The sequence below is a fragment of the Gymnoscopelus microlampas genome (genome assembly GCF_963454915.1).
Source record: "Gymnoscopelus microlampas genome assembly, chromosome: 4".
Lineage (NCBI taxonomy): Eukaryota > Metazoa > Chordata > Actinopteri > Myctophiformes > Myctophidae > Gymnoscopelus > Gymnoscopelus microlampas.
Window position 1 is genome coordinate 38,174,349 of NC_139941.1, and position 27,821 is coordinate 38,202,169.

The 27,821-nt window shown below is 41.2% G+C and overlaps 1 protein-coding gene across 1 annotated transcript; it reads right to left on the bottom strand.

Annotated features, from left to right (window-relative positions):
- Nucleotides 1-294: 294 nt before the first annotated feature.
- On the bottom strand, nt 295-27,585 carry disp3 (dispatched RND transporter family member 3; the record flags this gene model as incomplete). Its single annotated transcript, XM_084055489.1, has 21 exons — nt 27,476-27,585; nt 19,872-20,876; nt 19,289-19,508; nt 18,357-18,493; nt 17,527-17,661; nt 16,516-16,676; nt 16,210-16,349; nt 15,991-16,082; nt 15,692-15,856; nt 13,766-13,927; nt 13,524-13,682; nt 13,299-13,435; nt 13,031-13,200; nt 12,801-12,931; nt 12,474-12,661; nt 12,238-12,364; nt 12,012-12,157; nt 2,938-3,097; nt 1,350-1,463; nt 861-1,033; nt 295-651 (listed from the first exon to the last, which is right to left on the bottom strand). Exons 2-21 carry the CDS (start codon nt 20,866-20,868, stop codon nt 295-297), a joined length of 4,071 nt encoding a protein of 1,356 aa, XP_083911615.1. The 5' UTR covers nt 20,869-20,876; nt 27,476-27,585.
- Nucleotides 27,586-27,821: the final 236 nt, after the last annotated feature.

Sequence of the window (27,821 nt, forward strand, 5' to 3'; positions counted from 1 at the left end):
AAAATGGTAATTCACTTCTTTGAATTACAGGATTTTACGTTTTGAGTCCGCTGATCAATACTAGCTTAAAAATGTAATCGGTATGTTATTACAGTACAACGAGTTTGTAATTGTGGAATAGATATTGTGACATCTCTGAGTTGTAACGTACAACATGTTAATGATCTGACATTCTGCCCCCAACCCCAACGCTCACAGAATAGACAGCATTTAGCAGCTTGTCCTGTTGGTCCACCTCTGCTGAAGAGAGGCAAAGCAGTGGCTTGACTGTCATTGGCAGAGCAACAGCTTTGTTTACACGGTGATTAGACTCCAGGCTTGTGGCCCCAGCTGTCCTCCTGCCCAGCACAGGGCAGCTCCCAGGGCTGTGGTCAACATCACAGCCAGGCTGGCCTTGAGCACGGCCCCGGGAGGTCTGGTGAAGCTGCCAGGGGCCACGCTGGCCAACATAGCCACGGTCACAGTCAGTGTGAACAAGATGGAGACGGCTGTGTTAATGGCAACAATCTGGCCAAACTTGGCGAAAGGCACAATGACGCAGAAGAAGAGGGGAACCGTGGAGATCACTGTGGTGACAGCGCTGGACACTATGGCAACGCCCACATGGTTGACTGCCTCCAAGGTCCGCCTCTGCCTCTTTGCTGCGAGGCCCTGAAAAACAATGCACAGGCAGATGAATGGAAGGAGCCACTCCTATTTGTTTACGGCTCCCGGGGCAATTCATTCCCTATTAAATAGAGAAACTGACTCATCATCAGTTTGACACAGCTTCATGTAAACCGAATACAAGCCCTCGGAGGGAAGTTTGTTCAGATTGCTCATCATGGTTGAGTAACGTGATCAACAGAGCAGACACATACCAAAGTGTGTCCCGGTGTGGAGGGAACGGTTTCCCAGGCCAATAGGTATCCCTCCACTAGGTGCAGACAGTAGTCGACTGAAGAGCCCACGAGTATAGACAGAGAGATGGCTTCCACTGCTCCCATCTCCCAGCCCAGCAAGTACATGACTGCCACCACCAGACAAACCACTCCTACGAAGAATTTAGAGCTCACAATTACAATCGCATGAACTCAGGGAAATAAGGACATCTAGGATGTGATTTAATCCATTGTTTCTCAATGTCTGGTCCGGGGCCCACCAGGGATCCAAAATGAGTACAAATGGATTTATTTTTATTTTTATCCACACTGTAAAATTATCAGCGTTAATTTAACTCTCAGAGTTACAGTCCCTTAGGTGGTCTCCGGACCCGACTTTGAGAACCAGTGATTTGATCAACTATAGCTCAACATTTAGCATTCATTATCATGCAGTTATATCAAGTTCTAGACTCCTCACTCTTTTACCTAGAATGGTAAGCAGTATTGACAGTAGCAGAAGTGGATGAGCAGTAAATACAGACACAGCTGCCACACAGATGGCGAGAGACAGCAGCAGACTCCAGAGGGCACTTTCCACTCCTACAGAGAGACCAGGGAGAAATGCCTTCAATTTATGTTCCAGGCACACCATGAAACTATGGTGGCCTAGAGGCGCAAAACAAATGACAGTTATGAAGCAAATGGTGAAATTGCAACACACATCTCGGAGAACAAATAAGAAATATACAGTATAGTAAACATAAAGCATGACAGTGCCTGTGTTGCCTGAAACATCACTCTCTTTTTGGTGCATTAAGTGATGTGAAGGGATAGTAGTCATGTAATGTGCAAACTGTTTAAATTCTATACTATATTGCCATAAACGAGTCATTGTATAATACTAGAAGTTCGGGCCGCTACGCGGCCCGAACGTCTAGCGTGACGCGTCGTTCACTTTGCAGTGCCACCTTACAGGCACCTCACAGTGTGAGAGAGAGTTTTGTGCTCTCCTAAATCCACGGCAGGCTTTGAAAGTACCCACTTCAGAAAGAGGTGACGTGCATCACCTCTCCAATGACCAAAACCCACTATGGAAGCCGTCGAACTGGTGCGATCTGACGGCATCCTAGAATTTATAGGTAGGATGTGATGTCATGCGTGATGTCATGCTGTCGTGAGATTACGTCACACTGGCGTTGTGTCCATATTCGGAGTGATGCAACGTACATACAACATACTGACAAACATACTGACAACCGACATGGCGCAGGATTCAAATTGTATATATACTAGAAGTTCGGGCCGCTATGCGGCCCGAACGTCTAGCGTGACGCGTCGTTCACTTTGCAGTGCGCCATGTCTGGCGTTGTATCTCCAGCCGTTGTGGCTTTGGTGAAGTTGTCGTCATTGTGGTGGAGAGAGTTCTTGTGGTGGAGAGAGTTCCTTGTATAGATTATTACTATTTATCACTATGGAAGCCGTCGAACTGGTGCGATCTGACGGCATCCTAGAATTTATAGGTAGGATGTGATGTCATGTGATGTCATGCTGTCGTGAGATTACGTCACACTGGCGTTGTCATCGTGATGTCAGATTACGTCACACCGTCACACTGGCGTCGCATACGGACAACCGACATGGCGCAGGATTCAAATTGTATATATATAGATAGATTCCATACGTAACAAATGTCATACTACAGTATACTATGTAAAAACAAGATCGGGTCTAGTAACTACATGATGTCAGTGTGGAACTCCATATTTGGGCAAGACTAATTGTAGGATGGGTTGGACGGTGGATCTGAGATTATGAATGAACAAAACTAGAGCGTTGGCCGTTAGGCACGCTCCAACTAGTTATGCTGTTGTACGTGTTGCCAGAGTATCCGCTGTTAGAGTACCCGTTGTACTCGTCTATCTGTGTCCCTTTTACGCGTTGTCACATGTTGTGAGCTTGTAGATCGGCTATTTTTGCAACTTTACTGTGACACTGTAGTATAGTAAAGTATGGAATATGGAGATACAAGGTTTCTGCCCAGCACCAGCGAAATGCCAGTCACGTTTTCACTTGCCTATAATTTCCATGAAAATCTGCTTCCAGTGTTCACAGGTCTGGAAACCTCGTTGCAGGGCAGAGGATGGCGGCAGGGCAGCAAGTTGCTCACGGATGAAGGTCTCCCATTGGAGGAAGTCTGAGTAGGTCTGAAAGGAGGATTTCCCCTTGTATGTGGTCTTGGGAATTACAGAAAAGATGGAATAGAAGGAAGCAGGGATTAGTATAAATGGAACTGAATACCAGTGGTGGACAAAGTACTCAACACCAGTACTTGAGTCAAAGTATAGTTGCGTCAGTGACAAAATGGTGTTGGCAAGATGACAATTAAAAAAAAAAAAAAATCTTATTTTAAAGCCATGTATCAGGTTTGTTCAAATGTACATTGTACAGTCATGTTGCTTTCATCTAATTTGAAAAGACATTTGCACCATTGTTCACAATGAACATTACAAATGCGCATGAAAATGTCAAGACTGTAACAACATAAAAATGAGAGATATTGCAATATTTTAAGATTATTATTGTTTTTTACTTTATTTTAAAATATCAAATTAAAACAGATTTTATTATTATTATTGGTAGCACTTTACAATAATGACCCGTTATAAAGCATTTATAAACGTTTATAAGTACTTTGTAGACTATTAACAAATCATTAACAACCTGTTTGTTGACATTTGTAAATGATTACTAAAACCTTTATAACTACAGTTACAAATCATTTGTAAAGTATTAGTAAGTAGTGAACTATTCATGAATAAGCCATTTATATAAATCTGTAAAAGATTATTAAATCATTTGTAACGACCCATTCTAAAGCATTTATAAACGTTTATAAACAGTTTGTAGACTATTAACAAATCATTAACAACCTGTTTATTGACATTCGTAAATGATTACTAAAACCTTTATAACTACGGTTACAAATCATCTATAAAGGTATTAGTAACTATTCATGAATAAGCCATGTATAATACATCTGTAAATGATTATTAAATCATTTGTAACTGATGTTACATAATAAATACAAGCTATTGGTAGCTTGTTCATGTTTAACATATGCTTTGTTAAACATTCCGAAAGTATCTATAAATCCTTAGTACATGTTATTATGTGCCCTATAGTAAAGTGAAGACAGTTCATCATTTACAACTGTCTGTTAATGTGTTTGTTCATGTTTAACATGCTTTGTAAAACATTCCTAAAATATCTATAAATCCTTTTTGTACATGTTATTATGTGCCCTACAGTAAAGTGAAGACAGTTCATCATTTATGACTGTCTGTTAATGTGGACTTTCTCCTTACCTGTTGCAAACTACCTGGCTTTCATGAATTCAGACACCAAACAATTACTAGAATTATCATTCATGTTAAGCAAATGATGCGTAAGACATTCGTAAAGAGTATGTAAACCATTTGCAGACGTTATCATGAGCCTGAGCCTAGTTGCTTCTTTTGGGCTTGTTTTCATAGACCTGTCCGCTTGTTTCTTTTGCAAAATCTGGCAACACACTGATTACCTGCATTACACCTGCAGTAGCCTACTAGGGAGGAAGTGAACAGTGATGCAGTTGCAGACTGGACAGAAATATGTCTAATTCATGTTTTATGTGTTTTAACTGTCTTGTTGCAGGTGATCGAGGTAACATAAAATGGCTAATCTTACACACATGAAGTAGCATTATGACTAGGGGGTATTTTGATGGTGGCTGTTTGTATCCACAATGTTTGTTTTGATGTGTAGGCTAGTAATGTCCTCCATGCTTAGCAGTTTAGCTTAGCAGCTAATGCTAACTTGCACTGGGAGGTGGTGACTGCAGAGGCTCCAAGCTGCTACTCTGTGATTCTGTTGTGATTAATGTCTTTGTTTAAATGTCAGTGTGTGTGCTGTGGCCAAGAGTTGCTACATTTTATATCTTAATAAATTGTTGTATACTTGTATACTATATAACGTTACTTTTGCCACTTTTTGATGTCACATGTTTTACTAATCACTGTTAAACATGAAATAATAATGCATAGTCTTCACTTTACAACAAGGCCCATGATAACGTTAGCAAATGGTCAACACACTCTTTACGAATGTCTTACGAATCATATATTAAACATGAAAGATAATTCTAGTAATTGTTTGGCATCTGCATTCATGAAAGCCAGGTAGTTTGCAACAGGTAAGGAGAAAGTCACATTAACAGACAGTTGTAAATGATGAACTGTCTTCACTTTACTATAGGGCACATAATAACATGTACTAAGGATTTATAGATATTTTACTCTACTCAGAGTCATAAGTTTACAAAATGTACTAAAGTACAGTGAACGTCTGTGCGGTTTGTCTTCATCACTGAAAATAACGTACATGTAAACTGATATAAAACTGCTGTCATGTGCAGTTGGGGTGAAGAAACACAATCATTTCACTCCAAATAATACCTATTTGATTTGACATCCTGACTTGCTGCTGTAGCTGAGGCTTGAACCTGTTACCTGTGGCTCACTAGTCAGTGACTCTATCCATTCACCTACAGCTGTTTCCTTGGAATCTGTGGTTCTGAAACCTTTTGTTGTCAACCCCTCAAATTGACATGTATTTGGGCAGTGGACCCCAATGTGAAAAGATGTAGTGTCAGGGCCCCCCATGAAAAAGATTTATATTTATGCTGTAACACATTTTTTTAAAAGTTATTTGTCTTGTTTGTTGTTCAAGTCAAAGCACCGGGAAGGCTGTACTTGTCAGCCATCTGTTAGCTCAATGGGTTGAGACGCAGTATTCATGATCCAGAGGCCATGAGTTCAAATCCCATTGATGTCTTTCCTATGATTCTTTCCTTTGCAGACTGGCTTCCAGAAGATCAACTGAAAACTACCAGGAAGGCTATATTTGTCATCCAACTGTTAGCTCAATGGGTTTAGACGCAGTATACATGATCCAGAGGCCATGAGTTCAAATCCCATTGATGTCTTTCCTATGATTCTTTCCTTTGCAGACTGGCTTCCAGAAGATCAACTGAAAAGTACCTGGAAGGCTGTACTTGTCAGCCATCTGTTAGCTCAATGGGTTGAGACGCAGTATTCATGATCCAGAGGCCATGAGTTCAAATCCCATTGATGTCTTTCCTATGATTCTTTCCTTGAGTGGGTTCGATTCCCACTCCGAGTCATGTGTCCCCGGTAACTTGGGGCAACGGATAAATTGACTGATATCCTTCGTGATGCTTCCCTTTGCAGAATAACTTCTAGAAAAACAAGTTAAAACCACCAGGAAACCTGTAACTCTCAGCCAACAGCATAGCTCAACTGGTAGAGCGTCTGTCCAATAACATGACTTGACTTGACTTGAGTGGGTTCGATTCCCACTCAAGTCAAGTGTCCCCGGTAACTTGGGGCAACGGATAAATTGACTGATATCCTTAGTGATGCTTCCCTTTGCAGACTAACTTCTAGAAAAACAAGTTAAAACCACCAGGAAACCTGTAACTCTCAGCCTACAGCATAGCTCAACTGGTAGAGCGTCTGTCCAATAACATGACTTGACTTGACTTGACTTGAGTGGGTTAGATTCCCACTCGAGTCAAGTGTCCCCGGTATCTTGGGGCAACGGATAAATTGACTGATATCCTTAGTGATGCTTCCCTTTGCAGACTAACTTCTAGAAAACAAGTTAAAACCACCAGGAAACCTGTAACTCTCAGCCAACAGCATAGCTCGACTGGTAGAGCGTCTGTCCAAAAACATGACTTGACTTGACTTGAGTGGGTTCGATTCCCACTCGAGTCAAGTGGATAAATTGACTGATATCCGTAGAATAACTTGTACAAGTTATTCTACGGATATCAGTCAATTTATCAGTTGCCCCAAGTTACCTGGGACACTTGACTCGAGTGGGAATCGAACCCACTCAAGTCAAGTCAAGTCATGTTTTTGGACAGAAGCTCTACCAGTCGAGCTATGCTGTTGGCTGAGAGTTACAGGTTTCCTGGTGGTTTTAACTTGTTTTCTAGAAGTTAGTCTGCAAAGGGAAGCATCACTAAGGATATCAGTCAATTTATCCGTTGCCCCAAGATACCGGGGACACTTGACTCGAGTGGGAATCGAACCCACTCAAGTCAAGTCAAGTCAAGTCAAGTCATGTTATTGGACAGACGCTCTACCAGTTGAGCTATGCTGTTGGCTGAGTTACAGGTTTCCTGGTGGTTTTAACTTGTTTTTCTAGAAGTTATTCTGCAAAGGGAAGCATCACGAAGGATATCAGTCAATTTATCCGTTGCCCCAAGTTACCGGGGACACATGACTCGGAGTGGGAATCGAACCCACTCAAGGAAAGAATCATAGGAAAGACATCAATGGGATTTGAACTCATGGCCTCTGGATCATGAATACTGCGTCTCAACCCATTGAGCTAACAGATGGCTGACAAGTACAGCCTTCCTGGTACTTTTCAGTTGATCTTCTGGAAGCCAGTCTGCAAAGGAAAGAATCATAGGAAAGACATCAATGGGATTTGAACTCATGGCCTTTGGATCATATATACTGCGTCTCAACCCATTGAGCTAACAGTTGGATGACAAATATAGCCTTCCTGGTAGTTTTCAGTTGATCTTCTGGAAGCCAGTCTGCAAAGGAAAGAATCATAGGAAAGACATCAATGGGATTTGAACTCATGGCCTCTGGATCATGAATACTGCGTCTCAACCCATTGAGCTAACAGATGGCTGACAAGTACAGCCTTCCCGGTGCTTTGACTTGAACAACAAACAAGACAAATAACTTTAAAAAAATGTGTTACAGCATAAATATAAATCTTTTTCATGGGGGGCCCTGACACTACATCTTTTCACATTGGGGTCCACTGCCCAAATACATGTCAATTTGAGGGGTTGACAACAAAAGGTTTCAGAACCACAGATTCCAAGGAAACAGCTGTAGGTGAATGGATAGAGTCACTGACTAGTGAGCCGCAGGTAACAGGTTCAAGCCTCAGCTACAGCAGCAAGTCAGGATGTCAAATCAAATAGGTATTATTTGGAGTGAAATGATTGTGTTTCTTCACCCCAACTGCACATGACAGCAGTTTTATATCAGTTTACATGTACGTTATTTTCAGTGATGAAGACAAACCGCACAGACGTTCACTGTACTTTAGTACATTTTGTAAACTTATGACTCTGAGTAGAGTAAAATATCTATAAATCCTTAGTACATGTTATTATGTGCCCTATAGTAAAGTGAAGACAGTTCATCATTTACAACTGTCTGTTAATGTGACTTTCTCCTTACCTGTTGCAAACTACCTGGCTTTCATGAATGCAGATGCCAAACAATTACTAGAATTATCTTTCATGTTTAATATATGATTCGTAAGACATTCGTAAAGAGTGTGTTGACCATTTGCTAACGTTATCATGGGCCTTGTTGTAAAGTGAAGACTATGCATTATTATTTCATGTTTAACAGTGATTAGTAAAACATGTGACATCAAAAAGTGGCAAAAGTAACGTTATATAGTATACAAGTATACAACAATTTATTAAGATATAAAATGTAGCAACTCTTGGCCACAGCACACACACTGACATTTAAACAAAGACATTAATCACAACAGAATCACAGAGTAGCAGCTTGGAGCCTCTGCAGTCACCACCTCCCAGTGCAAGTTAGCTTTAGCTGCTAAGCTAAACTGCTAAGCATGGAGGACATTACTAGCCTACACATCAAAACAAACATTGTGGATACAAACAGCCACCATCAAAATACCCCCTAGTCATAATGCTACTTCATGTGTGTAAGATTAGCCATTTTATGTTACCTCGATCACCTGCAACAAGACAGTTAAAACACATAAAACATGAATTAGACATATTTCTGTCCAGTCTGCAACTGCATCACTGTTCACTTCCTCCCTAGTAGGCTACTGCAGGTGTAATGCAGGTAATCAGTGTGTTGCCAGATTTTGCAAAAGAAACAAGCGGACAGGTCTATGAAAACAAGCCCAAAAGAAGCAACTAGGCTCAGGCTCATGATAACGTCTGCAAATGGTTTACATACTCTTTACGAATGTCTTACGCATCATTTGCTTAACATGAATGATAATTCTAGTAATTGTTTGGTGTCTGCATTCATGAAAGCCAGGTAGTTTGCAACAGGTAAGGAGAAAGTCCACATTAACAGACAGTCATAAATGATGAACTGTCTTCACTTTACTGTAGGGCACATAATAACATGTACAAAGGATTTATAGATATTTTAGGAATGTTTTACAAAGTATGTTAAACATGAACAAACACATTAACAGACAGTTGTAAATGATGAACTGTCTTCACTTTACTATAGGGCACATAATAACATGTACTAAGGATTTATAGATACTTTAGGAATGTTTAACAAAGCATATGTTAAACATGAACAAGCTACCAATAGCTTGTATTTATTATGTAACATCAGTTACAAATGATTTAATAATCATTTACAGATGTATTATACATGGCTTATTCATGAATAGTTACTAATACCTTTATAGATGATTTGTAACCGTAGTTATAAAGGTTTTAGTAATCATTTACGAATGTCAATAAACAGGTTGTTAATGATTTGTTAATAGTCTACAAACTGCTTATAAACGTTTATAAATGCTTTAGAATGGGTCGTTACAAATGATTTAATAATCTTTTACAGATGTATATAAATGGCTTATTCATGAATAGTTCACTACTTACTAATACTTTACAAATGATTTGTAACTGTAGTTATAAAGGTTTTAGTAATCATTTACGAATGTCAACAAACAGGTTGTTAATGATTTGTTAATAGTCTACAAACTACTTATAAACGTTTATAAATGCTTTATAACGGGTCATTATTGTAAAGTGCTACCTTATTATTATTATTATTGTTATTATTATTATTATTATTATTATCTCTATTGTATTTTTGGCAGGGGACATAATGCTGAGAAACCCTGTTTTCTAAATAATCTTCGACAAATTATGTAAACATTTTTATTACTGTAATGATCCAAAGTGATATCAGCAAATGTACTTGATTAAACAAAAACGTTCTGGTTGATATTGTTTAGGTAATATACATCTAAGGAATGACTAAGATAAGACAATAAAAGGTATGGATTTGAATGACATTACTAGTAAGGCTAAATCTAATCATCTCTCTTATTTGCTGTCAATGAAAGAGTAAATGTTGGTTGCAGAATAAATGTTGGTAACAGATGGTTTTAAGCAAAGGTTGTGAGTTTGAATCTTTATTTTTAGTCTTTGCAAGGCGAGAAGTATGGAGGCAGCCCGCCTCCCTCCTCACGCTCTCTTTTAGCTCCGGTATAGGAAGTAGCATGGAGCCCACCTCCAGAGGGAGGAGCTTAAGAAATGTACATATTAAGCAAAGTGATTTATTTATTTATATCCTATTTATTATATCCTATCTATTAATTGTATGTAACTTCCTATTAACTTGAGGTTTTATTTTTGTCATCGTTTCATATTATTAGTTTTATCTGACAGTTTAATGTATCTTTTTTAGTTGCATCATGTTACTGTTTTAGTTTTTTGAATCTTTTTCTTTTTTTTTGCACCAGTTTGATTTGAGAGTTGTTTTAGTTTGAGTTGAGTTTTTTACTAATTCTAAGTACTCTTTAGTATTTGTACTCATTGAAAATACATATTACATATACATATTTTTACTCACTTTGATACATTTTTTACCACTGTAGTTACTTTTAGTCACTTCAGTTACTTTTAAGTACTTTAAGTACTTTTACTCAAATTGTAGATCAGTCATTTTAGTGTGTGTGTGTGTGTGTGTGTGTGTGTGTGTGTGTGTGTGTGTGTGTGTGTGTGTGTGTGTGTGTGTGTGTGTGTGTGTGTGTGTGTGTGTGTGTGTGTGTGTGTCATTGTGTTGCACTGTCTTCTGTTTATGTTTAATTAGTGTAACTGGTTGCATGTTTGTGTTGCAATCAGCTGCAGCTGTTGAGGCCGTGCTCACACATACATACAAACAGGGTCACTTGCAGTGTTGCCCCCCCCCCCCCCCCCCCCCCCCCCCCGTTTCCATACAATAACATTGGAGGGTTATGGCAAAAGAAATAACACCCACTTGAACTTTTATGTAAGAATAGCTTTTCTTCTCCTTTGAGTAACAACAAACAACAAGACAAATAAAACTAAAACTAGAACATTGCAACTGCATAATTTTCTATTGTTTATTGTGCAGTTGCATGTCTAGATGCTTGAATGGTTAGGAGCCAAAATGTCTATCTGGGTTAAGAGTTTGTCTGGCAAGCAGCAAGTCACGGGATTGACTTTCTTATCTTATCTTTCTTATGGCACAAAATATTTGCCAAATACATAATCAATTTGGGGGTCCTTGACATGAAGATGTTTAAGAACCCCTGAGCTGTTTTACAGAGGCAGCCATGGCTCAATGGGTAGAGTGACTGCCTGGGAATCAAAAGGTTGCAGGTACAATTCCAAACCGAGGCAATCATTCAGGTGGATAAAACTGAATTTCCCCTGTGGGATGATACCAGTTTACTAATTGTACTTCAGGTCAAGTGGAAATGGACAAGATCCTTGTGAATATCATCATGATTAATCTTGATTAAATCATCATGTTCTGCCATACCATTTAACCTTGTCCAACAAGGGCTTGGCTGTAGTTTTAAACTCTCAATAAGATCAATGAATCACTTTTCCAATAGCTGACATACAATAAAACAAGGCTACTAACAAGTGCAACACTTCTAGCATTAATAACACTTTGTTGAAACACAGAGCACGGTGGTTCACTGTGTTAAAACATGTCTACATGGTCCAAAGGTCTATGGTTCAAATCCCACCAAGGATGTCCTACTCTCTACATCCAGACGATCACTTGGCGCACTAAAGAAACCTGTGATGGAACACAGGGATGTAGTGGAGTGAAAGTCCTAAGTATCCAAAAATACAAATACTCAAGTAAAGTACTTGAAAAACAGGACAAAAACAGAATTACTCAAGTAAAATACTCAGTTACTGTCCACCACTGCTGAGTATTACAAATATATTATGGAGAGATATATAGTATCAACATTAACAGTACTCACAGACTCAAAGGCCATGGAGAGCCAGCGAACCTTGCCTCCATGCATTCCCACGGCTCCATGAGACAGTTGTCCAGGTAGGAGATTGGGCTCAGGGAGAGAATGACATTCAGGATGGAGAAGAGGCAGAATAGAGGACAGCTTGTTGCCTGGGATTGAGAGGAGGAGACTGTCATAAATCAGAGACATATTTCATCCAAGGTTGTCAATAGTTTCTATGTCTTGTTACCTGAAGGCAAACACTGGGCTCCTCCTGGCTTCACAAGCTGTTTATTTGCACTAACGACTTTACAGATTTTACAAAGATGCCCCATCTCTTGGAAGATATCAAATTCTGGATCCAATATAACACTGCCCTTTGGAGAGAATGATGTACAGTAGACGTCAATACCACAAGAAGAAGTTATTAAAACTGTGGTTGCGCTGTATTGATTTTGGTGTCACACAGAAGCAGGTGCGCCTCACCATATCGCCAATGACATGGTTGTCCATGCGTTGGGTTCGGTTGACCCCCAGGATTCCAAACACTACAAACACCATAGCGCCAGTGTCCACAAGAGGGCGCACTGCTGGCTGGCCGCACACACCGCTGAAACACGGATTGAAGCCAAAGGTTTTGGATGAATGTTTCAATTTTGCAGCCAGTGTAGGATCTTTGAAAATAGAGGGGGAAAAAAACTCTCATCAGCATTCATTTAAAATACATGCTAAAACCAAAGCGGAGCATGCAAGCGCTACAGTTATTTTGTATTAATGATGCTTTCAGACACAACACACCCCTTCCTCACTTACCACAGGGGATGGGGACATAAAAGATACCCTTTGTGGGTCCATTAGGCCCAAAGCTGATTCCACAGCCAGGCGGATTGGCACACACCCTGCTGGGATGAGGTCGCAGACGTTGCTGGGCAAAGTACAGCCTCCTGGTGAAATGTAATTCACATCTCGCCTGTGAAAAACAAATCCACCAACTAAACTGATTTATGCATGCTTTGCTTCCCACGGCTCTCATTTAGTTTCACCTGCTGTTCTGTTGCTGAGAGGATGCCACGTAGAAAGAGAAATCATACGTCCACCCGTGATGGGGGTCACACACATGAGATGAGATCATCCAGCTGGGGTTGGGCCGATATACATGGGACACACACACCGTCATTCGGGTGCTGTAGTTGCTGTGAGGCTGATTATAAGCCTAGTAGGAAAAACAACATTAGTCATGAAGTGATTAGGGCTCATTTATTGACACGTCTTAAGAGGTGTGAGTCTAATTTGTCTGTTTTCTTTCCTGACCTGAAATGTTGATAATTCTCCGTGTTCTAGGCTTAACAGCTTCCACGGTGAGGGAACACTGGCATTAAGGGAGTAGCGGTAAATGGGGGTAGAAACTCCTAACTCCAACTTTGAGATGAATACCGTCATCAACGGGCCTACAGTGACAAGTGCAACAGTGGTGGGCCTGTGTGCAATATTCCACGTTTTTTAAGTATTGTCAAAAATAACCACAGAATCCTTTACCTGTAGTGTTGGAGTTAGAGCTTGGTTTTGCTGGATCCTTCTGAAACGTAGTGGCATTTGCAGGGCTATGTGTATGCCCAGGGCGGGTGGAAAACTTGAATGTCGACGTGTACGTGCGAGCAGGACTGGACAAAGAATGGGGCTTCTCCATAAACACTCCTGCATGACACAATGCACATTTTAGAGATCAGAGTGCTGGACAAGAGAATGGGTCTCTGTCTCTGACATACGGAAGGTCTCACCAGAGCACATGGGGCAAGCAATGCCTTGGCCACTGAGATTGCTTCTCAGCGCCAGTAGAGTCTGTAGGTTAGTGTCAGGACGGAACAATAGAGGAGCATGAGTGGCAGGCCTCAGGAGACAGCAGCAACCAGCAGATACCAGCAGAACGAAAAGGTACACACCTGGGGACGAGGAGAAAGAGAATAGTAAACAATGACAAGGAAGAGGATGTTACACCTCATCATCAGTTCAGGCCATGAACTTAACCCCTAGTGTTTTTTGTTTGTTATTTTGAATTGTATTATTTTACCCGCACACACACCAATACAAATTCCAATCAATGATTCATTGAAATGGTAATGAATGATTGAATCTTGAATGTGACAGTGACTGAACAGCTGAGGGACACACAAGGAGCCGGTACGGCGGTACGTACAGATCAATTACAATCACTTTTGAATAGAGTGTATGAATAATTCATTGTACCTGCTTGTTCAATTTTAATTCCAGGGATAGAGTAAACAAAGTTGCTTGGAAATGGCGCAACATTTTAAAACAACTGAGAGAAACAATAACTAGACAGGTAGTAGTGCAGAAGAGCGCAAATCTTTGCCAAGAGGCAGCCCTAATACCTATCTCCATTTTTCTCTCTGACTAAACACTGCTTGGTCTCGTTTGAATGCTCTCAGAGTCAGACATAAGACTTTGAAAGAGTGGCGTAGCATGTGATTACCAGTTGTAATTATCGTCTCTGCCTGTACTTGAACAAGCTAGTTACTCTACATTTAGTCTGGGAGGGTTAGCGTCGGAGCTTGGACAGCAGGGGCGCGGCCACTGCGTTGTGATTCAAATCAACAGCCAATGAAGAAAAGGGGGCGGGATCCACATGCAGTGGGTGTTGCATCTAAATAGGATCGACGGGAAGCAATTTCCCCTTGAGAAATTTCGGCCGCCATTGTTGTGTACTGCTGTTTGCCTCTCGTCGGACTTTTTAGACGAGTTGCACAGCTCTCAGACCGGTAAGAGGCGTGTCCGCTCAGATTCAGAGCGTAAGGTACATCCCGCCCACAAATACCAGGGCTCTGGCCCAGAAGTTCCTCGCCAGAGCTGGCGAAAACTTCTGGGAACTCAGATTACTCTACATTAAACGAAGCTTCACTAAATCTACCAACTGACTAACATAGCATGGCAAAAGTAGTTTAATTCAAAGTTTTTTTTCCCATCATTGAATTAAATCAAACAGTGTTCGGTTCAATTGGCGAACAAAAAAAGTGTGCGACATAACAAAAAGCAGCCGAGAGTGCGTGCATGTTTGTCTGTGTGTGCGTGTGAGCACGTTTGTGTGCACCTGCGTTTGCAGGACAAACTGTCAGTTAACGCAAAACTCAATAACTCAACTGAAACCGCAGATGCAAAAAAATAAAGACTTGCTCCAATGGTAACAATATGGCAAAAGTGTGTGTGTGTGTGTGTGTGTGTGTGTGTGTGTGTGTGTGTGTGTGTGTGTGTGTGTGCGTGCGTGCGTGCGTGCGTGCGTGCGTGCGTGCGTGCGTGCGTGCGTGCGTGCGTGCGTGCGTGCGTGCGTGTGCGTGTGCGAGAGAGAGACACGCACGCGCACACACACACACACACACACACACACACACACACACACACACACACACACACACACACACACACACACACACACAGACATCCAGACTGAGTGAAAGAAGGATATGGAGAGGGGGAGGGAGAGAGAGTGAGAGGGTGAGATGAGATGGAGAGAGGGAGTGAGGGAGTGTGAGAGGGTGAGATCTAAAGAGAGAGGGAGAGGAAGAGCAAGAGGGAGAGAAACACTATTTCACCCATGCAATTACCCGGCCATTGCTGGGCATTTACCGAAACGTGAACCCGCTGGAATCTCAGTGAACTCTTGCAGTGTGTGGTCAACTGGTCACTCTCACCTAGAATAGCCTTCCGCCTCTGTACAGCTGGCTCTGCCACCAAGTGCTTCAGGGCCCACTGGAGATTTGTGCTCACCACACCCACGTTGTGCTGCCCTGAGGTAGAGAGAGGTGTCTCCACAGACAGGGACAGAATGGCTGCATCTCCATCTGCGTCACAGGACCCTGGGGAGAGGCAAATAGCTGTGCTCAGTGGTGCCTTGGATGGACACCAGCGTTTTACAAGCCGAACTCATTCTTCACCCATCACCCATTCTTCACCCATCATTCATTCAATACCAGGGAGATAACAATCTCACCTGGCTCCATCTCCACTGACAAGAGTGCCACATCATCATCATCATCCGACAAAGGACTGTGGCTCACTGACAGGCCCGCAAATGACTTGCACCTTTAACGGGACGAGGAAGGTTGGTGAGAGAGACAGATGCTAGACATAAATCACATGTCACTCACGGTGGCACTACTCAGCATGTACAAACTGCCACTCAGAGAGAAGTAAGGAAACCTTGCCTTACCATTTCAACCAGGCATGTTCTTGGACTTGAACACACTGGGTCCAGATACACAGGGCAGCTGGCATTAGGATGGACACTGAAAGCCAGCAGCAGCTGACAATGAGGGCCATGAATAGACCAAAGTCATGCACGGCTGGAATCTAATTAGCAGTTAAAAAGAAGAGCAGAGGACGTTGAGCGATTCACTTTGTGCTTATCACATTAAATTGACACTTCTGAGAGCGGTATTTCTGTCACATTAGGAGAGTACGTCACACACGACATTCTCAAATCCTATTAAATGTTGGGTTTCGCTGACGTGATTACCTGAGAGAAGGTATTAGCGGCATAGGCAGCCGCAGTGGTGAAGGAGGTGAGGAACGTTGCTCGACCAGCTGTTTTAATTGTGTACACCATACGCTCCTCTGGCTTATGCAGATGAGAGGCCTGTCTGAAGGTGCTGATGAAGACAAACACATCATCCACACCTGGCAATAGGAAAGAGAATGAGTTACAGAGAGACCTCCATAGTTATTGTGATATTGTAGTCTGAATCAGTTGTTTGGCTGAATGTGTTCACACAATCTGTCTTGGCACACTATAGTAGGGTTGCTACAAGGGCCATCCCTTGAAATTGGAATTGTCCCTTATTTGGAAACTAAAAGACATGTCTCCCATGGCATTGGTTCTCAAAGTGGGGTCCGGGGGGTCCTTGAGGGAGTTCCAGGGGGTCCGCAGCTAAATCATGGATAGTGAACCAAATGGACCCATATGGGTCTGTAACTCTGAGAGTGTACAAATGGAACCAAATGGACCCTACCGGATCCATTTGTACACTCTCAGTTAAATTAACATTGATTTTACAATATAAATTGGGGTCCCAGAGATAGAAATGCCATTAAATGGGGGTCCATAGCCTAATGCATGTCAAATTGGGGGTCCTTGAAATTAAAATGGTTGAGAATCACTGCTAGAGCTATAAAAAATCTTCTCTTATGGGGGTCCCTGGCATATCTTTTTCAAATGGGGGTCCACGGGCTAATAAGTGTCAATTTGGGGGTCCTTGATATGAAAATGTTTGAGAACCACTGCCTTATTGAACTGAAAAGGGACACACTTTGTTCCTTATTTTTGAGAATCAATTGGGGTTCAAGTGCTTAATATAATATGCTGTACTTATATACAGTGAGATTTTATCTTTTTCTAGGCGTCCCTTATTTTTCTTAGGGATAAGGGACTTATTTGAATTTCAGGTAGTTGCCAACCCTATACACTAGGTTGTGTTCTGTATACACATTAAAAACACAAGCATTATGGAGTATGAAAATGTCTCCTCACCAATGCCGATGATAACAAAGGCAGCCACTCCATTAAGAATGCCGAGATACCTCACCCCGAAGACAACATGGTACAAGAAAAGAGCCATGAGGCAGCTCAGTCCAATGCTAGCCAGTCCAAAGAATGTCAGAAAGACTGCAAGAGACACCCAAACACAAAAAAGACAGGCAGTACATTATATCAGCATTTCACCTGCCAAATTTGAAACAGACTGACAACTGATAGTTCAGGAGGTCGATGCCTATTTAAATAAGATGGGGTTAGGCCTGTCACAATTATTACATAATCACCTAATCGCAATTGTTTGAGATAATTGCAATTATTTTGCATAATCGCCTCCATATTGAAAAACCTTCATACATTTTCAAACATTAATGGGTGGAAATGTGGGTGGAAATAGCTGATCTTCAAACTCATTGCGTTGTGAAAGTATAAAATGATTAAATATGTCAGTCATTGCTTTGTATATTTAAGTTATTTGTCATATCGGCACTGTGCAATTTTTGTTTACAAAACATGTTCCAGTGTTCAATGCCAAACACACAATTGCAGCATAATCAAAATGGCATTGAATGAGGGCTCCAACTAGAGTCTTGAGAGCACTTTTGTTGACTACAGAGGAAATCCTGCCCAAAAATCGTGTTCTTTCATTGACTTTCTTTATCACTTTTGAAGCCATTTTTTCACCTGCCAGTTTGATGTCTGATGAGATTCAAATTAATCTTTTCCCGAGCTAAAAGGTTTGGGAACCACTGTTATCCGCTTCCTGCAGAGATATGGTGTAATAATACACATAAAGGGGTACTTAATAATATAAGGTCATGCTGCACCAGAGAAGGAGGTGAGGACGAAGACCAGCACGGTGATGCAGGCTCCGCTGATGATGGCCAGCATCATGTCATTGTAGAAGGTATGCCTCACTTCATCGTCAAACAGCTCTGTTCCCCCATACAGCACCTTCACCTGGCTGAACCAAGAGACGTGCACAGTGCACACACAGACATCATCATGGTGTTTTAATGCACTCAACCATTTCTGGATAACTTGGAAATGTTAAGTGGGCCCTGACGGCTGCCGTGTTAAGTGGTCAGATGGGAGGGCATGCGCGCGCATTTTCAGAACATGTTAATTTGTGTTCTTTTTTAAGTATTTAAGTTTCTATTCATCGGTATCACAATGAAAACTCATTTTTAAAAGTTGTAAAGAAAAAATACCATACTTTTTTTTTTTTACCTTATTATTTTTTTTTTTTATTAATGTTATATTATCATTAAAATCTTGCCCACTTGCAATATCCTCAAGGCCCACCAGTGGGCCCCGACCCACAGGTTGAGAATCACTGTTTTGTTATTATGTAATATGCATTGCATGCAAAGATTTATGTATATCATGACCTTGGAATTAAACGGTTTTATCTGTGTTCAGGGTGGTTTTGAGATATTGAGCTTCAAAAGTTTACACATTCCATAGCATTTAAAATGTGTTTCTGTATTAAAACTATTAAAAGCTCTTGTATACAGTGTATGTAAGGAAGATTGTACTGAAGTATGGTATAATTAGGCCTATATGACTGACAGTAAGGTCTCAATATATAATCAATGTAATGACAACTATATTCATAAGTACGACACTTTGTGATAAGATGATCACTTTGTGATAAATTGCAACGTTCTTAGAAAGAAAGAAATTATACCATTGCAATTGTGTAGCAACAGTTGCAATCGTTTAGTGAATATTCTCACGCTGTCCCTCTTGTGCCTACCTGGTGGATTGCTTGGCCAAGATTTTAGCATATTGCACCACAAAGCTTTTGAAGCGGCTCCTCTGCTCTTCCGCTCTGTCCTGGACAGAGTAGTAGGATGGAAGCGGAGCTCCGAAGTGGATTTCACTGCGCAGAAGAGAGGAGGAGAGATGCTCGGGGGACAGACTCTCATCCACGTACCAGTAGAACTGTGGGTGTGTGATGGCCAGGCTCAGAGACCCTGCGGAATAAACACAAAAAAACAAGGCAAACCATCACCAACCCTCACGAGGATACCATTGAGGATGGAGAGATGAGAGATGAGAGATATGCCTTTGAAACAGTGGCTCCCAACTTTTTTACTTGACACAAGCTGAGATCTACACACACACACACACACACACACACACACACACACACACACACACACACACACACACACACACACACACAGACCAAAAATTGCCGATCTACAAGCTCACACTGTGACAAACAGTGTCCAAACAGACAAGGCCCTGTGATATTTGGTGCTGCCCCTCCTTCCCCACAGGTTGGGAAACACTGCTTTAAAAGACTTTAGAACATTTGTGACTTTTAGTCTCACCATGGATGTCGGCCAGGTCAGGGCCCATGCCATCGTAGTAGATCTTCCCTCCTCGTTCGCTGGGGAAGAGGTAAGACAGGAGAGAGCTTGGTGGAGAACAGTAGGAGGGTCCCAGGGGCAGGTCCCTCAACACCTCCAGGGGCTTCCAGCAGAACTGATGAAACTGGGGATGCTGCATGAGCAGGTGCTCTACATGGTGGATGGTCTGGAGACGCTCAGGGGTGAAGATGTTGAGATCACCCTCCCCTTGAGCTACAAACACCAGCTCGATCCTCCACAGAGCCTGGCTCTGCAGGTACAAGTAATTTGGTGCGAGTCTGCGCCTCCTGGTGAGAGGCAGAGTGCTATTTCTACCCCATAGTCTCGATCCTGTCTTTGCTTTAATACTGCCTGTCAAGCTCTTGTGAGTCTCCGTCTCCTGCTCGCTGCTCAAACAACCCTTTGTCCTCTTATCTCCACTCTCAGCTGCTCTCTGGTGACGAGCCTCTGTTTGTAATGGCTTATTTGAAAAGGAGGTAGAATTATTTTGTAATGCTGCATCTCCCTGACTGCCCAGCTTGTCCAACAGAAGCTCCAGCAGGGCTGTGGACTCCAAGTCATCCAAGTCACGCCTTCGCCTGTCCCAGGATCCCCCCAGCTGAGTCTTAATGGCGACTGTGAGGGCATCGAACCTCTCTGCAGAGAAGTGACTGTGGACCTCAAAGGCACTGTAAGAGAGGTCTATGTCCAGTGGGGGGCAGTAGAGGAACATGTAGGCGGACAGGGCACAGGGAAGCAGGACTCCTACCCCTAAAACGAGCCCACTGGTCCAGGGCTGTGTGCCCACATAGCCCACAGCCCTCCATAGCCCACACACTGCAGTAGGTCCAGAGAGGCAGCTCCCTCCTCCTGCTGTTTGTGGAACAGCCTCCTCTTCTTCGGGCTCCACCTCCTCTTCCTCCTCTTCCTCTCCCCGCCAGCTGGTTTGAAATACCAACAGCTCATCTTCAAAGTCCATGTTGGCACCTGTCACAGAGAGAACACAGCAGCACCTTATCACTGATAGGCAGTGGTGGAAAGTAACTAGATACATTTACCCAAGTACTGTACTTAGGTATAATTTTGAGGTTCTTTTACTTTACATTTCCATTAGTTGATGCTTTATACTTCTACTCTCCACTACATAGATGTATTATAGGTTAAGCTACCAGCACAATGTAACATAATTAAAATCAGCAGCACCTTTACCACCTGCAACATTAATGGGATAACTAATTACAATCCAATAATACAATGTGAAATAGGCCATTCTGCATAATGGGTACTTTTACTCCAGTACATGAGTACATGAATTTTGAACGCAGGATGTTTACTTGTAACAGAGTACAACATTGTGGTATTGCTACTTTTACATTGAGAAAAACAATCAACATAGTTCTTCCGTCACTGCTGGTAGGCTTACACTAACATTGACACCATTCTTCTCCTTGGGCTGGTGAACATGTGCAAAAAAGAGCTGGCTTATACCAATTTACATTGGCAGTCAGGATGGAGGGACTTGAGCTTAATTTGCAAAGCACAGCCAGCAAACCAATGGCATAACGTGTGCATGGCGTTAGTGTGCATGCAAACAGCTTGTGTCATTGGTCTCATACTCTAGGCTCAAGTGGGAAATGGGCAGGGCAGCCGTATATTAGCATACTGTAGACTAGTCCAGGGGCCAACACTGATATTTTCACAAATTGGTACCACCTAAGGTGACCGTAAAGTTTTTGTATTTTTGTCTTCCTACATGTCTCTAGTTTATATTTTGGTATGATAACCCTTCCAATCTTGTAGCTTAATGGCAGTTATCACTACCTACCGGCTAATGTATCCGGTAGGAGACACAAAGTAGAATCTTTGTGTCTCCTACAGGAAATACAACCGGGTATCAAATTATTGCGACAAAAACCAAAATATATCCATGTATTCAAGGCTTCATGGGGTGTGCAATTGATAGAGAATAAATCATTTTTTGGGTGAACTCCTCCTTTAAGTTTCCCAGGGGGACTCTCTACCCATTCAGCTATGACCACCCTAGACCGAAGGAGGGTCAACTTTTACAAGCTTATGGAAAGCAGTCTTTTTGCAAACACCAAAAATCTGAGAAGTTATCAATTGCACACCCCATGAAGCCTTGAATACATGGATATATTTTGTTTTTTGTCGCAATAATTTGATGCCCGGGTGTAGGAGACACAAAGATTCTACTTTGTGTCTCCTACCGGATACATTAGCCGGTAGGTAGTGATAACTGCCATTAAGCTACAAGATTGGAAGGGTTATCATACCAAAATATAAACTAGAGACATGTAGGAAGACAAAAATACAAAAACTTTACGGTCACCTTAGGTGGTACCAAAATATGGCTTGGCCCCTGGACTAGACCTAGTGCAGAGAGCAGCAGACTTGAGCCCTGTTTTAAGATGCTGATCACAATATAAGGCCCAAGACTAAGACAGGGTAAGAGCTGTGATTTAATTATTCTCACTGTCAGCATATACACCAACATTACACAAGTGTCTGTGGCAGCGTTCTGTGTACCACTTCCAGCAGTCAACTTGGGTTTGTCTGAATTGTTGCAAATTAAATCATCTCAATTGTGTAATTAATGCCAAGGGGTAAGATGAGTGGGATATTAGAGGGAGCCATGGAATGTTTTTTATGTCTTGCAATTGGCGCTTTTTCTTTACATAGAGTTTGCATTGAAATGTCAGTAAGCTTGCTAAAAACGAACTGGTAAGTCATCTATTCTTTTTAGATGGGGACTTAAAGGTTAGCCAGGTGATACAGTGGACCTTGAATTATGTGCTAAAGATAGCTGTGCTCAGCTCATTTGTTAAAGTGAAAATCCATTGTGAAATAGGATTCAATAGGATTTTATTATTTAATCAATAGATGTGAATATGAGAATAGCTCTCTGAAGCTAGAATCCAGAAAAACAAGGATGGTGTCCTATATTGAATGTAACAGACATTCAAAAGATTAAAGACAGGGGCTTTGTGTATGAGATCTGACAACAGAAGGTTTATTTGTGGTACTGAGTAAGAAACCAGAGAATGTGTTGTATATTAATGCAGAATCAGCCTGGGTTCTGTCAGTGTGGCCTCAAAATTGGTCTCCTGTTCACTGTTAAAGGAGCAGCTCAGTCTTCTTGGTGATATAATCAACCAAGTCTTATCTCATTTTATTTTTTATAATGGGAGAGATGTTCCACATGTTCCACAATCTAGACAGATCTGTCCAACATGTAGCAATCATAGCATTTTTCAGAACCAATGTGTTTTAGGTGGATTTCCATAACTCTTTAATTTAAGTAAGTGTTTCTCAACGGGGGCGGTACAGCCCCCCAGGGGGTGTACAGAGAAGTTTGGGGGCGCTGGAAGCAATGTACTTTAAAGGGGGGAGCTGAGGTGCTCTTGGGCGGGAGTGGCAGTTTAATATTCAAGTGCACATTTTCTTAATTTCATGCAAAACTTTTTTCATTAACTCTGCAGTCAAATGAGGCGTGGTTTCTGAATTGTGTGTAGTTGCATATTTTTTATTGGGATGATGATGGAAGATTGGCTACATGATTCTGACCTGATACTGTAATGATACTGACATGATACTGACCATGATACTGACATGATACCGACCATGATACCGACCATGATACTGACCATCATACTGACATGATACTGACCATGATACTGACATGATACTGACCATGATACTGACCATGATACTGACATGATACTGAAATCCATATACTTTACTTATAATCGTCATACCAGGCTTTTTTTTCTCTCCCTAAGGAAGTAGGCTAATAATTACATAATAATCACATACTAACAGTCAGGTTTAAATCTGAGATTTGTAAATTGATTAAATGTTTTCTAACACATTATATAAGCAAATCACAGTAAAAAATAAAGCTTCCATTTTAATTGTGCGTGTGTGTGTGTGTGTGTGTGTGTGTGTGTGTGTGTGTGTGTGTGTGTGTGTGTGTGTGTGTGTGTGTGTGTGTGTGTGTGTGTGTGTGTGTGTGTGTGTGTGTGTGTGTGTGGGGGGGGGGGCGGGGGGGTTCTGAGGCAGTGAGGGACAATTCAACAATTAAATGGAAAAACTCTGATTTATGATACCCTGTGAAAATATTCCTGTAGGCGTAACAAAACCACATTTTAATCTGCACAGCACCCTGTATAATCGATGCCATATCACTCATTCAAGGACAGAAAAGGGCACCAATATATCTTTTAGTGGGAGTATGGCAGACCAACATCTGTCTACACACAGTGTGAATATGAACTTACCGCCCCTTCAGAGGACAAACTCATCAACAAGATAGGGAAGGTATTCTGTGTCATATTGTTGCATATAATGGTAACCAGTAATCTATCCTGGTAGCATACATAAACAGAGTGATTTACCCTGATTACTTTCAGTTAATTTTGAACAAAACAACAACAATAATTAACCAATTATAAATTGAACTAAGAGTTATCATAACCTAGAGGTTTGGGGAACCGTTCTAAATGTATGTGAGGTGGATATTGTGTTCTATAAACTGCAGTAGATTACAATTACTTACTGTAAAGTACTATAAAACTGTAAAATGTTACTTGACCCATTCCATCCCAAGATATTTATCAACGGAAAGTAGAAAGCAGCAGGAGGGAAAGGAGAGAGAGACTGTTGGTGGGGATGGGTGGGTGTTGAGGACACAGGATAGGAGCGTCCTATATAGGTTGCTGTACATTAGCAATCAACTTCAAACAAATGATTAACATCTAAACATCTGTGATCGAGGCAAGTAGGCTACTTGCTCGCTGTTCAAACTGAATAAGGGGACAATCTGTACATCTCCATTATAATCATTATGTTACAGCCTGCCCTTGACCTATGTCTGATTCAACTTTGAAAAGTGCTGATCAGTAACAGGAAGACATAAAAAAAGGCCTGATACTTTGGGCCACTCATCAAAAGATTGCTGCAAAGCATTAGTGAACTTATATCACATGGCTAATACTCTTTTGTCTCAGAACCACTGTATGGTAGGCTACTGTATAGTGGAGCCTTTTGCAAGATCGCCACTACAATGCATCAACATCAAATAATCTCCTCCCTGATGGGGCCTGGGGAGAAATCCTTTTGTCTGTTGTTGATGAATCCAAGCCCTCCTCACTGCCAGCTACACACCTAATGTACATTAATTATAAGTGGCGCGCGCAACTGCAAAGTAATGCATGCAGCACTGAGCTGGGAATGAATAATGTGTTTACAAGCTGCCAAAAACATTCAACATTGCCATTTCTTACCAATGAGTGTGAGTACAGAGTCAATTTGAAAATGTGTGCAGGTGTAGATTAAAAAGTAGAATGTAATTTGGCAGAGTCCAGCTGTATCCATGGGCATAAGCAGTCTTGCAAATGGTTCAGTCAGCATGATTTTGTCATCCTTAAAAGTGAGCTGTAGCTAGTTCTCTTGACTGTAGCCTTAAGTGTTAGCAATATTTATTGGATGGGGTTGGAAGACTTTTTCCTGGTTTTCTTTTCCCTTTTTATTAAATATTAATTGCTTAGAAGCCAAACTTATACTTGTATTTTCACCCTGTCAATTAGATGAATAATATGGCCTTCGTTGGGCTTCATCTGGTGAATAACCTTGCACACACTCACTTAAAACTCACTTGGGAACTCTCTGTGCTGGTAGTTCAGTGAAAACTAAAACTTGTATATACAGTATGAGGGAGAGAGATTGTGTGCGTGTGCATGTTTGTGTGTGTGTATATATATATATATATATATATATATATATATATATATAGAGTATATATATAATATATAATATATGTATTATTTACAGTTTTTTAGGGGAAGATACATTTTTCATTCATACTTCTCTAAATCAGATATTCTTAAGTATGTAATGCATTTTATATACTGTACTATAATGCATTGGTATTCAATTATATGCCAAGGTCTGAATGTATTAAAATTGTCAAACCAGTCAAACAATACCCTGGATTATATAATAAGTAATTGTTGGCACACCTTAATTCAGCCAGAGGGCGCATGGAAGTAATTAGTGAAATCACCTGGCATAGTTTGTTTGGATAACAAAGCCTGAATTCACTTGACCTCCATTGCACATAATAGAATACCATTTAAAAGAAAATGGGTTAACTGTATTTAAGAGAAAAAAATGGCATGTATTAGTACGACTATTGTATACCTAAAGAGAGTTGAGGCAGCTTTAGCCTCCACTGCATCCCTGGTTGTGTAATGCTAGAATGTACTGAATTGTGTTTTCCTGTGCCAGATGGTTCCCTGTACACTGTACAGGTGATGCGAGAGCTCTCAACATCCCCTGCATTCCTTGAGTCTGAATGCCTTAAACTCATCTTCCAGTCATACTGTGTGTACCCCATCTGTCACTTTCCCTCTGTCTTTCACATTTCTCCCCACATCTTGTTTTCGGGTACTGCTTCTCCATATGTATGAGAGTGTGTGTGTGTGTGTGTGTGTGTGTGTGTGTGTGTGTGTGTGTGTGTGTGTGTGTGTGTGTGTGTGTGTGTGTGTGTGTGTGTGTGTGTGTGCGCGCGCGTGCGTGCGTGCTTGTGTGCGTGCGTGTGCACGTGTGCATCTACAAAGGTGGGTGATTTGTAACCTTCGTTACTGACAACATCTAAAAATAGCCCACACCATCTCACCCAACCCTCCCTCTTTTTTCATCTTCCCCCCATCTCATCCAATATGGATATCACACCCTGTTTCTTGCCCCACACAATCAGCCTGGTGTACAGTAAGCATACCACTTGGTTTAAAGGGATGCTCTTTAGATATACAGCATATTGCTTAATGCTCATGTATGTTCTCTGAGCTGTATGTCTACTGGAGGTGATGCCTCAATTCTTCACACCCAGTCCCTTGTTTTTGAGGTTATTGGTCCCTCATATGATCCATTACACCTATGACAGTGTTGGGCTTGTTATCAGTGATGCGTGCATAACCACAGTGGAAAACAGCACATTGAAGGGTATCCACACTATTTGTGAAGGATCCTAAAGATCTACTGTGCAATTTCATCTACTTTGATGAATATTTCCAGTAGTATAATGTTATATTAGAAGACTATAATAATTACTACTGAATAATTAGGTTTATATCACATTGAAGAAAAATGCCAGTGAATTGTTATAATTCTGTAGTATAATATAATAGTAGGCTATAATAATTACGACTAAAAATGTTGGTTTTATATTATATTGAACATAAATCTACATTTACACAAAAAAATCACATGCCTATACCGACACATTAAATCATTAATGCTAAAGCTTATCTACTTAACAGTTATTATGGTGCACAGTGCAGTGCGCCTACTCTTTATTATGCCTACACGTAGATAGATGGACTTTCACTGATGTAATAAACCTTTGACTTTCTTCATAATTTTTAGAGATAAGTGTGTTTAATATAATCCAAGTAAATTACTCAAGCATTGATTTAATTACTGATCTACAACGATCTGATCATGATAATACCTGATTCCCGTCTAAATGTGCTCATACAACAGTGAGCAGTGAACAAGAGTCTTACCTGGACCTGATGAGTTGAGATGATTACAGGTTAAATGCTCTGGCCTAGGTAGTCCTCTTCTGAGGTGAACTTGTGCCCTGCAATTTCATCTTTTTATACGTTGTTGTGACCTGAACAAAAAAATGATTGTTTTATATATGATTTACTAACATAGTTTTTAACACACCAAGGAATGTACATAACAGAGAGCCTATACCAAGAAATGACCGGGGTAAGAAATACCCCTTTTTCCTCACTCTGTTGAAATCCTCTACAGTCTCAGCAGTTAGTGATGTTGTTTTCTTCTCCTTTATGCTTTCTGGTCCTTCTTTCTTTCCTTTCCACTTCCTCGTCTCTACCCGGTTGT